The sequence below is a fragment of the Cricetulus griseus genome, chromosome 5 (genome assembly GCF_003668045.3).
Source record: "Cricetulus griseus strain 17A/GY chromosome 5, alternate assembly CriGri-PICRH-1.0, whole genome shotgun sequence".
Taxonomy (NCBI): Eukaryota; Metazoa; Chordata; class Mammalia; order Rodentia; family Cricetidae; genus Cricetulus; species Cricetulus griseus.
The window spans coordinates 100,546,907-100,558,419 of record NC_048598.1 but is presented as its reverse complement, the minus strand read 5'-3'; the positions used below and the strand labels follow the sequence as shown (position 1 = coordinate 100,558,419).

General features: G+C 55.5%; 1 protein-coding gene across 3 annotated transcripts; it reads left to right on the top strand.

Annotated features, from left to right (window-relative positions):
- Positions 1 to 844: 844 nt before the first annotated feature.
- Polrmt (RNA polymerase mitochondrial) lies at positions 845 to 11,345 on the top strand. 3 transcript variants are annotated; one of them, XM_035445459.1, is made up of 21 exons: positions 845 to 999; positions 1,676 to 1,774; positions 3,360 to 3,898; positions 5,249 to 5,379; positions 5,475 to 5,661; positions 6,200 to 6,352; positions 6,475 to 6,639; positions 6,719 to 6,889; positions 7,075 to 7,299; positions 7,635 to 8,423; positions 8,687 to 8,809; positions 9,084 to 9,206; positions 9,319 to 9,498; positions 9,657 to 9,743; positions 9,834 to 9,947; positions 10,034 to 10,086; positions 10,186 to 10,284; positions 10,744 to 10,816; positions 10,895 to 10,986; positions 11,073 to 11,143; positions 11,233 to 11,345. In XM_035445459.1, exons 1-21 carry the CDS (start codon positions 912 to 914, stop codon positions 11,280 to 11,282), a joined length of 3,612 nt encoding a protein of 1,203 aa, XP_035301350.1. In that variant the 5' UTR covers positions 845 to 911; the 3' UTR covers positions 11,283 to 11,345. The 3 variants fall into 3 exon arrangements, with proteins under 3 accessions (XP_035301350.1, XP_035301351.1, XP_027275256.1); XM_027419455.2 differs by having other exon boundaries at positions 846 to 999; positions 6,203 to 6,352; XM_035445460.1 differs by lacking the exon at positions 9,084 to 9,206.
- Positions 11,346 to 11,513: the final 168 nt, after the last annotated feature.

Below are 11,513 nucleotides of genomic sequence, written 5' to 3'. Positions count from 1 at the left end.
TACAGAAGGGTCAGGAGTTCAAGATCAGTCCCCATACATGTAAATATGAGGCCAGCCAAAGCTAGTGGGATTCTGAGTGAATGAATGATTAGGGATGTGGTACTATTTATACTTCTTTTGCATCTGTAAGGCCACACACACACACACACACACACACAATTGTTTATTTTAGTTTTTCGAGACAGGGTTTCTCTGTTTCTCTGTGATTTTGGAGCCTGGCACTCGCTCTGTAGACCAGGCTGGTCTCGAATTCACAGAGATCCGCCTGCCTCTGCCTCCCAAGTGCTGGGATTAAAGGCGTGCGCCACCACCCGGCAAAAATAGGGTATTTGCGAGTGGTTGTGCACGCTATAATTCCAGCACTAGGGAGGCAGAACAGATAGATCTCTGTGAGTTTGAGGCCAGCCTAGTGTAAATATAGCGAATTCCAGGACAGTCTGGTTACATAGTGAGACTCTGTGTTTTAAATAAGTAAATAAATATAAAAATATATAAGTATACACATAATTATGTATTCATATTCTGTTTTATATATATAATCATGCACACATAAGACAGAAACAAGATCAAATAAAACAAAGCAGAAATCAAGTAATCAAGGAATAAGGAAGTAATAACAAGCTGGGCGGTGGTGGCACACTCAGGAGGCAGAAGCTGGAGGATTTCTGTAAGTTCGAGGCCAGCCTGGTCTACAAAGCTACACAGAGAAACCCTGACTCGAAAAATCAAAAACAAAAAACAGGATTTCTGCACATGCTCTCTTGCCGCCATACCACGCACTTCCTCCTGGGAGTTGTAGTTCTACTTCGGCGCCTCTCGCGGGGCCGACCTTACTTTTCCTTCCGGCAGTCACAGAACTGCAACTCCCGGCTGGCGGCGCGCGCGCGTGCGCAGCGCGGGTAGCGGGCGGCATGTCGGCGCTACGCTGGACCCGAGGCGCAGCGGGGCTCGGCAGGGCGTTGAGCTCCTCTGGGCGCCGCCGCCCGACCTCGGAGGAAGGTAAAGCAGTGTAGGACCTAAGGCTGTGAATTTTCGCCTCCTGGCGGTCCGGTCACTTCCAACCTTTGCCCTTTGACCTATGGAGGAGTCCCGGGGAACCCACTTAACTCTGGCACTAGTTGGCACCCCCTCTCCAGGGCAGTCTGCAGGGCGCTTTGACTTTTGAGGCCTGCTCGCTTTTGTACTCTAACCCATTGTTGGGGACTTACGGATTCTGACTTTGACCTTTATGGCTGCTTGTGTAGTTCGGAGGCCTTCTTTCCGGATCCCGCACCACTACTCCCGTAGCCTGCTCTGCCTTTGAGCCTACGTTTTCCGGGGTCTTGATTTATTTGGGGTGCGGTGGGGTTATCTTTTGAGACATGGTTCTTCCGTGTGGCTCATGTTGGATGTTGGATTTGAACTCATGCACCACTGCTTCAATCTCTCGAGTGTTAAGATCACAAACCTGTACCACATGTCTTTTGATGCCATGTCTTTCTGAGCATGAGGTAAGTTTGAGGCAGGCCCTAACACTCGCATAGGCTGGTCTGGAACTCATGATGTAGCTCAGACTGAACTCCCACTGGAGACCCTGCTAACTTGGCCTCCAGAGTGCTGGGGTGATAAATGTGTGTACCCAGGTGCCCACTTGAGGCAGTGGTTTCTGCAGTCTCGCTCTTTGTGCCTCTCTCAGGGACCCTCAGTAGCCTCTGCAGCTCAAGAAGGAGCTCTGCTGCAAGTCCCCGAGAGCAAGATGTCCAGAAGGAGTGGGGCCATGCTGAACTGCTGGAAGGTGAGCTGGCATCCCAAAGCTCATCACACCCTGTGTAGGGCTCACACCCTCAGGTCCTTACAGTGAAGGCCTTAACAGAATGGGCTCCTCACTCTGCCTGACCACAGTCAGATGTGGTCCAGAGTCCACTGAGCACAGTGTTGCCTGAATGTCCTGTACGTGGCCTGTTGGGTCCTCTTGTGTGCTGGGTTGGTCTGGGAGCTGTTGTAATTTTATTTCCCGGGTCCCTGATTCCCACCTGGGACTCTCACTTCCAGGAAGATGTGAACAAATGCCCAAGGGAATTTGTTGGAATGGTCTTCTGCTGAGGTACAGTCTCCAGTTTGAGTCCAAATTTTTGTTTGTTTTTTGACACAGGGGTTCTCTGTGTAGCCTTGACTGCCCTGGAACTCTCTCTGTAGACCAGGCTGGTCTCAACTCAGATCTGCCTCCTGAGACCTGAAATTAGGGGTGTATGCCACCACTGCCTGGCTTTCAAATCCAATTTTAAGGGCTGGGTGACCAAATCTGGTGGACAGGATGCCTCAGGCCATTGTCCAGGTTTCCCTCCCAACCCCATGCCATGTCTGCATGATAGCTGCAGAAGGTAGAGGTGTTTAAAGGGATAGGCACACACATGTAAAGACAGTGCATAGCATGGCCCTGCTCTGCCATCGGCAACAGCAGCTTCCTGCCTCATGCTCCTGGCAAACGTGACGTAAATGAAATCTGTCATGTCATTTAAGCACATGGTGTGGTTGTGTGTCTGCTCTCTCGAGGCCTCTTTCTGTCATGAGTGTGAGCACTCACTGGTTTGTGGTCCACAGAGCATAGATCAACACTGCTGAGGTCCCCACTCCTGACAGATCAAATACTCCTGCCCCAGACCTTTGCACCCTCTTGTCCCTTGGGGCCCTGCAAGGGACGGTCAGCGTTCCTCTCCCACCTGTGTCCTACTCAGGAGGCCTCTCATGGATATGCCGTGTGTCTCACCCAGAACTCTCCTCTCCCATGGACCCCTACTACACTCCCAACTTTTTTTCTTTTTGTACAAATCTGAGGCGTGCCTCTGTCTCACGCTGACCTTGGGCCATGAACTGGAGTTCTGGGGGGTGGCAGACAAGCATCTGGTCCTAGGGATACCTGCATTGTGTGCCTGTGGATGAGCATACTGTTTCTGTGCTCAGTGCTACCCATGGCTGTTTTTGTATGCTGTGTTCCCAGCCAAGCTTTGGCCTTTCTGTGCACTAGCTTGGTTATCTCTGAAAGCTGCGTGCCAGGGGCCCTCTGTATAGTGCCATTAATTGCCTTTTGGCAAAAATGTGAGCATTTGATCAACTCACTTGGCACTGAGCCGGGGGTGTTTGCTATGTCACTACCCAGGTTTATCAAGTATGTGCCTGAATCAGAAACATGTTGGCCAGTGCCAGCATGTGCTAAGGCCCTGAGGTAGGAACCCTTAAGGCTGGAGAAGTGAAGGAGGGAGAGCCTGTGCTGAACAGAAGGTTTGACAGGCAGAGCCAAGGGTCTGATGATCACCAGGAGAAAGTTTGGGGTGACCCTGGGGTCTAGGCTCAGTATCCAAGTCCTTCTCTGTTCTCTGCAGTGCTGGAGGCTCGGGTGCGGCAGCTACGGGCGGAGAGCATGTCTGAGGCGACGGTGAAGAAGGTGCAGATGGACCAGCCTCCAAACGGCCACAGCAGCCGCTGGGCCCAGAAGCTGGAGGCCGAGAGACAGGTGAAGGGGAAGCGCCAGAAGGAACTTCTTGACCAGCATCAGAAGCACACACTCACATTGCAGATGGAGCCCTGGATCTGGAGCAAGAAGCTGGCTGGCTGCCTGCAGCAGAGCAAGAAGGGGGCACCCAAGAGCTTGGAGGAGGAGGAGCAGCTGCTGACCCAGGCCCTGAAGGCCGCCCTGCAGAAGCTCAGTTCTTGCACCCTGGCCAAGTCGAATGCCACAGCTGTAGAGGCCAACATCTTGCTCCTCCAGCAGAAGTTTCTGGCTTTCTTTGAGTGCTGTGCCTGCACTGACAATGTGCCCCTCGCCCACCATGTGCTAGTCACTCAGCACAGCAAGTGTGACAAGCAGCAGCTGCTCACGCTGGACATGTATAACACGGTGATGCTCAGTTGGGCCCGCAAGGTAAGCCCCTGCTCAAGTTCCTGAGGCTTTTCAGATAGAAAACACTCTTCCCGGGTGGTGGTGGCACACACCTTTAATCCTAGCATTCTGGAGTCAGAGGCAGGAGGACCTCTGAGTTCGAGACCAGCCTGGTCTACAAGAGCTAGTTCCAGGACAGCCTCCAAAGAAACAGAGAAACCCTGTCTCGAAAAAAACAAAACAAAACAAAAAACCCAAAACACTCTTCCCATGAAAACAAACAAGGAAAAAAACCCCAAAAAACAGAAGAGCTGGATGGTGGTGGCACACACCTTTAATCCAATCAGGAAGCAGAGGCCAGCCTGAGTTCAAGGCCAGCCTGGTCTACAAAGTAAAAACCCTGTTCCTCTTCTCCACGAAAAATAAAGAAACTGAGAAGGCCTGAGTGTAGTTCTATGTGGGGCTTCTGAGCCTCCTAAGCAGGGGCTGTCCCTGCTGTCCCAGAGGTCACTGAACCTTGAGGGACACACTCAGTGCTTCCGAGTGGGGAGCTTGCTCTTTTTCATAAATTCCTTATGTGGAAACTTGAGTGCTCTGAGAGGTCTGCTTGCTTCTTCCTTAGTACCTTAGCAAGGCAGGAGAATGCCAGTCTGGGAGTTCAAAACCAGCCTGAGAAATACAGCAAGATCCTTTTCTTCCCTTCCCTTCCCTCCCTCTCTCTCTCCTCAGGGTTTCTCTGTGTAGCCCTTTCTGTCCTGGAACTTGCCTCTGTAGACCAGTCTGGCCTTGAACTCACAGAGATCCACCTGCCTCTGCCTCCCTGGTGCTAGGATTAAAGGCGTGTGTCACTATACCTGACCCCGTTTATTTTTATTTTATGTTTTGCCTGGGTGTACGTCTGTGTGAGAGTGTCAGAAGCCCTGGTACTGGAGTACAAGCAGTACATGAGCTGCCATGTGGGTGTTTGAGAATTGAACTTGGGTCCTCTGGAAGAACTGCTGCTCAGTTTTCCTGAGCCGTCTCTCCAGCTCTGATCAGAGAGAGAAAAACAGTGAAAATGAGAAAAGAAACATAAGACAGATGGAGGCAGAGGCTCTGGGTTCAAATCCAGCCTGATCTACATAGTTTCAGACCAGCCAGCAAACAAACAAACAAACAAATAAGCCAGCCATTAAACACACCCACGAGCTCAGTGATGGAGCACATGCCTGGCCTGCGTGAGGTCCTAGGTTCAGTCCCTAGTAATGTATCCCTCAGAAAGACACCTTGTGGTCCACCTATGCCAGATCCCCTCAAATCACTGACACAAAGGGTAGATTTCTAGGGAACACAAAGAAGGGGGGTCTAGGTTCTGTTCTTGGCCCTCACTGCCACCCCCCCCCATGTCCCCAGGGCTCCTTCAAGGAGCTGGTATATGTGTTCATCATGCTGAAGGATGCTGGCCTCTCCCCAAACCTGTGGTCCTATGCAGCTGCACTCCAGTGCATGGGACGCAGGGACCAGGACGTCCACATCATCCAGAGGTAGGTCAGGAGTGTACTGGGGTGACCCTATCTCGTTGGAGCAAGCCAGCCCCTCCAGTACTGAGCTTGCACTGCCCCACCCTACATCGCCTCAGGTGTCTGAAGCAGATGATGGAAGAAGGGTTCCAGCCCCAGCAGCTCTTCACCGATCTGGTCCTGACAGGGGAGGAGCGGGACGCGCTGCTGAGAGCAGTGGTCAAGGCTGAGCCTGCCTTCATTCTGCCGCCACAAGCTCCAGAGCCCGTCAACACATCCATCCTGCTCCAGGAGGTCTATGCCAAGGTGAGTCCCAAGAGACTGACCTCAGGCACAGGCTAGGTTGGTACCTTCACAGACCGGCACCCTCAAATCTGCTCCCTCTGGCTTCCCCTGTCCTGGACATTCCCTACTGTGGATCCTCATACTGTGTGGCCTTTGTGTCTGGCTCACTGATGACAGTGTCCTCAAAGTTCCCTACATGCTGTGGTATATGTTTGAGCCTTGTTTATGGCTCAGTAGTATTCCAGTGTGTCGTAGGGTATCCTGTGTGTCCATCTGTCCATGGATACTGGGCTGTTCCTCCTGGCTGTCAGCACTCAGGTGTCTGTGTCTGTGTTCCAGCTGTCAGCACTCAGGTGTCTGTGTCTGTGTGTTCTAGCTGTTGAGTACACTGTGTCAGGTGTCTGTGTTCCAGCTGTTAAGTACACGTGTTTTCAGTTCCTAGTTCTTCATGTTTTAGTTTGAGTGGGCACGTGTATGACAAAGGCAGTGAGGGGGCTTCTTGCCTGAGCAGAGTGGTCTGTCTCCCCATGCCCCTGCTTTACTGCCTGCCTTGGCCCAGCAGAAGGGTCCCAAGTCCTACCCGAAGTTGCACCTGCCCCTGGAGACCCTGCAGGACCTCTTCCACCAGCAGCTGCATGTGGAGCTGAGCGCCAACGTATGTGTCCAGTCAGTGGAGAAGGCCCCAGTAATGACCAAGGAGGTCATTGAGGCGGTAAGGGCCCTACCCTGAAGCCATCTCACCCGTCATGGCTGGTAGGGCTCAGAGCTCTGACCCCAGTCCAGGTCCTGGGAGGCCTTGGCAGGCTCGGGGTTGTGACAGCTGCTCTCCCACAGCGGAAGACCCTGAAGACCCTGCAGGGGCAGTGGGAAGCGGAGCTGCTGCGGGTGCTACAGCAGACTAAGGCCACCATGGCCCACCAGGCGCAGGAGGGCCAGCCCACCCTCTATCCCTTCCTGTGCCTGCTCAGCGAAGGGGAGTTCGTGAGCATGCTGATGCAGGTGGGCTGGGTCGCGGGCTCCCAGGCAGAGGGCACAGGGCTGTGTGCAGGCAGCCACAGCTCGGGTTTGTTGCACCCAGGTTCTGCGGTTGTTGCCAGCGCAGGGTGAGCCTCTCCTCCACCTGGCCCATGACCTGGGCCTTCGTGTCTTAAATCGGCATTTGGTGAAGCAGAAGCAGGCCACCAACCATGTGCAGAAACTGGGGCAGCATTACTCACAGTACCTCCGGCTCCTGGCTTCTGACACGCAGGTGAGGGGGGGCAGACTTTCTGCTGACCTGGGTGTCATCCCTTCTCTGTGGGATTTACCCCACATGCTTTGCCCATACCCCTCCTCCAGCACCCTCTCCCCAACTATGCCAGTCCGTCTGAGCCTGTTACCCCATCTAGATAATGTGGGCAGCCCCAGGGCCCTCCTAACCAGCTTTCCCTACAGGTGGAGGCGCCCTGCCTTCCTCGGGAGTACTGGGAATCACTGGGCCCACTGGAGACCCCTATGCAGCAGCCCTGGTCCCTGACAGTGCTGCTGCACCTGGGCAAGCAGCTGGCTGAGATGTTGGTGCAGGCAGTGCAGATGCCACGCAACCTGTCCACCCCGCAGGCTTCACGCCACCTCATCCCGGTGCTCTACCATGTGTACTCCTTCCGAAGCTATCGCCAGGTGAGCGGGGCTCCACAGGGCCAGTGCCTGGGAGGACCCTTCCTCTAATGACTTGAGAGGGGCCTAAGGACACTGGGCAACCTGGCTGTGCCATTCTATGGGGCTCTGACAACTCCAGAGAGCACTGCTCTGCCATCCCTATCTGTGCTGGAGTGTGTGTGTCGTGTGTGTGTATGTGTTGTTTGTGTGTGTGTGGTGTGTGGTATCTGTGTGTGTGTGGGGGGGTGTGTGTGTGGGGGGGTGTGTGTGTGTCTGGGTTTTCTCTCTGGGTGGTGGCAGACAGTGCTGGGGCTTAGCCCCTTTGGCATGCCTCTTGTCTCTGCTGCCTCCTCCAGATCGGCATCCTCAAGCCTCACCCAGCCTTCTCAAAGCTGCTAGAGACGGCTGCGGAACCCACACTGATCCTCGAGACCACAGAAGTGCCTATGTTGTGCCCACCGTTGCCCTGGACGACACCGCACACTGGGGCCTACCTATTGAGCTCCACCAAACTGATGCGTGCCACAGAGGGCACCACACAGCACCAGCATCTCCTGGAGCGCTGTGCTCCTGCCCAGCTGCACGGTGCCCTGGACGCTCTCACTCAGCTGGGGAATTGTGCCTGGCGTGTCAACGGGCGCCTGCTGGACTTGGTGCTACAGATCTTCAGGGACAAGGGTTGTACACGCCTGGGCGTTCCTCCTCCACGCTCAGAGGCCCCACAGCCAGCTCAGCTGCGCCTGCCACCTGGAGCCACACCTTTGCACAAGGCGGAGCTTCGGAAAGAGCTGTCGCGCTGCCTCAAAATTGCTCGGGAGATGCACAGCCTACGCATCGAAGCCTTGTACCGCCTGTCTCTGGCACAGCACCTGCGGAACCGTGTCTTTTGGCTGCCACACAATATGGACTTCCGCGGCCGCACCTACCCCTGTCCGCCATACTTCAACCATCTGGGCAGTGACCTGGCACGGGCCCTGTTGGAGTTTGCCGAGGGCCGGCCACTGGGGCCACGAGGCCTCGACTGGATCAAGATCCACCTGGTCAACCTGACTGGCCTCAGGAAGCGTGATTCGCTGCGCATGCGCCTGAGATTCGCAGATGAGGTCATGGAAGAGATCTTGGACTCGGCAGACAACCCCATGACGGTGGGAAATCTCGTGCTTTTCTTCCTGGCTGCCCCTGTTTCTGCCTCCCAGCCTGTGGGCTACTCTAGTTTGAGCAGCCTCCCTCAGATGCTCACAGCCGCTGACCCCAGCTTTCCCATCCCCGCTGCCCAGCAGTTAGTGCCGTCCTCCCCCATCCTCCCCTACACACAACGCTTGCCTGGTGTCCCCATATCCCTGTGTCACCTGAGCTGTCCTGGCCAGCTTTTGCTGACTCTGAGCCCTATGGGTCCTACGTTACACAGGGCCGGAAGTGGTGGATGGAAGCTGATGAGCCCTGGCAGACCCTGGCCTGCTGCATAGAGGTGGCCCGAGCAGTCCGGTCCCCAGATGCGGCTGCCTATGTCTCCCACCTGCCGGTTCACCAGGTGAGCGCGTGAGTGGACTGCCCACTGGGGCTGGGCCCAAGATGTCCTAGAAACTGGCCCTTTCAGTGGGGTCTGCGGCTTGGCTTTGTGAGGGAGGTGGGTCCCCAGTCTCCTTATGACAAGGCACTACCTCTGCACCTGGAGATGGGATAACACATGTACCGTATTGTATTGTATTGCATTGCATTGCATTGCATTGCATTGCATTGCATTGCATTGCATTGCATTGCACTGGGTCGTTTGGGCTCAGCTCATGGTTGCCTCTTGTGGCTAGGATGGCTCCTGCAATGGCTTGCAGCATTACGCTGCGCTCGGCCGCGACAGCGCAGGTGCCGCCTCAGTTAACCTAATGCCCTCGGACCTGCCCCAAGATGTGTACAGGGAGGTGGCAGCACAGGTGGGTGCCAGGGCCCTGTCCCGACCCTAACTCAGGGGTTGCTTTCTTGAAAATGCCTAGATGGGATCCCTAGTGACATGACAGGGCTTCTGTGCCCGCTGACCCCATGCAGGTGGAGGAGCTCCGCCAGCGGGACGCCAAGGATGGCCTCCAGGTGGCCCACGTGCTGAAGGGCTTCATTACCCGCAAGGTGGTGAAGCAGACCGTAATGACCGTGGTGTATGGAGTCACACGCTATGGTGGGCGCCTGCAGATAGAGAAGCGTCTGCGCGAACTCAGCAACTTCCCCCAGGTGTGCAGCCTGCCGGGTCCCCACTGAGGGTGCTCCCCTGAAGAGGCTGGTTCTTCTGAGCAGCGCTAGTCCTGTAAAGCCTGGGTTCGAGGGCAAGGGGAGTGGCAACCCATTAGCTCTGCCCACCTGTCGTTCATACCCAGTGCCCCTCCCCACAGGAGTTTGTTTGGGAAGCCTCACACTACCTCGTGCGCCTCGTCTTCAAAAGCCTACAGGAGATGTTCTCCAGCACCCGGGCCATCCAGGTGCGTCCCTGCCCGCCCTCTCCCATGGGGGGTAACTACCCTCCACCCCGTGGTTTGCTCATCCAACCAGGTGTACTGTCACATCCGCAGCACTGGCTGACCGAGAGCGCCAACCTCATCTCTCACTCAGGCTGGCCTGTGGAGTGGGTCACACCCCTGGGTATCCCCGTCATACAGCCCTATCACCGTGAGGCCAAGGTCCAGGTACTTGAAAAGGCCCTTCCTTCCCTTTCCCTCCTCGCCCCTCCCTGCCCGGAGCTGGACTCATCTACCCCCAACCCTGCCTGCAGGTAAAAGGTGGCATCCAGAGCATCACCATGACCAGCTCCATGGACATCACCCAGTGAGTGCCGTGCTGCAGGGAAGCAAGGGTGGGAGAAGGGGAGGGGCAGGAGGGGAGCCAGCTAGGAGGGCGCCAGACCTAGCGCTTACGGGTCCACAGGAAGCCCAACACTCTGAAGCAGAAGAATGGCTTTCCGCCCAACTTCATCCACTCCCTGGACTCTGCCCACATGATGCTGACTGCCCTGCACTGCTACAGGTGCGTCCCGGGGCCGCACGCGCTTGCTACAGCTAGACTCCGAGGTACATGGAGTGCCTACGCTGCACAGGCACTCAGTCTGTGATGTTTAGCTGCCTGGGGCATGCCATCTTTGTTTTGCTTACTGGGGACAGTGATGGTGAGTTTGAGTGTAGTGGGTGGACACTGTCTGTGAAGGGCAGGACAGGATGGAGGTGCTGCTGTGAAGTTCTGGGGACCCTAGGAGTCTCCACATCGTGTGCCCAGGTAGCCCAGCAGCAGGACCTTGGCACCACAGACCTGCTACTGGACTGAGCTGGGATTCATACAGGGGGTTCAATTTACTACCCTGAGACACAGCAGCTTAAGTATCTACTGCTTAGAACATTGGGGAACCTGGATGTGCTGGGGATCCCGCATAGCACAAGTGCTAGGGCAGTAGCCAGTAGCAGCCGCCTCACATGGGATCTCCCTGGCCAGGAAGGGCCTGACCTTCGTCTCTGTGCACGACTGCTTCTGGACACACGCCGCTGACATCCCGGTGATGAATGAGGTATTTCCAGTCCCCACCCCCAGATGGGGCTTCGGTCCTGTAGTCTCTACCATGGCTGACTCAGCTGCTACCCCTCAGGTGTGTCGTGAGCAGTTCGTGCGTCTACATAGCCAGCCCATCTTAGAAGACCTGGCTAAGTTCCTGGAGAAGCGCTTCTGCTCTGTCTCCAGGTGAGCTGCACCTCATCTTGCAGCCTGGTCCTTGTCTGCTGCGCGCTCCCCCACTCATGTCTGCTCCACCCTGTTTGTACCTCCAGCTCCCAGAAGCCCTCAGAACTTGCCCTGGCCACCAAACTGCAGAAGACACTACAGTCCTTGCCAAAGACCGGTAAGGGTTTTTGAAGGGGGCATGTACACTGGCCCTTGAGAACATGCCCTTGACCAAGCCTTTTCTCCGTGCTCTTTTTGGCCCGGCAGGTACCTTCGATCTGAGTCAGGTGATGAAATCCACCTACTTCTTCAGTTGACCCATCCCGTGCTGTCCCTAGACCTGTGCATAGTGTAAATAAATTAAAGTCTATGTTCACTTATGTCAGCCGCCACTTTCTGACGTCGCGCAAAACCACCAAGCAATGAAGACGCGGCGCTGGGCGCCAATGCTGTCGTTTATTGCGCGGAATGGGTGTGGGTTAATGGGGCGTGGGGGCCGCTGCTGCCTCGGCTGTCAGTACATTCATGGCGACGGCGGGGACCCAGCC

Excerpts from the sequence above, each read along its gene's own strand:
- Polrmt (XM_035445459.1), top strand. The coding sequence starts at position 912 with ATGTCGGCGCTACGCTGGACCCGAGGCGCAGCGGGGCTCGGCAGGGCG. Across the intron at positions 3,899-5,248 it reads TGCTCAGTTGGGCCCGCAAG|GGCTCCTTCAAGGAGCTGGT; the intron begins GTAAGCCCCTGC and ends CCATGTCCCCAG. Across the intron at positions 10,817-10,894 it reads ACATCCCGGTGATGAATGAG|GTGTGTCGTGAGCAGTTCGT; the intron begins GTATTTCCAGTC and ends GCTACCCCTCAG.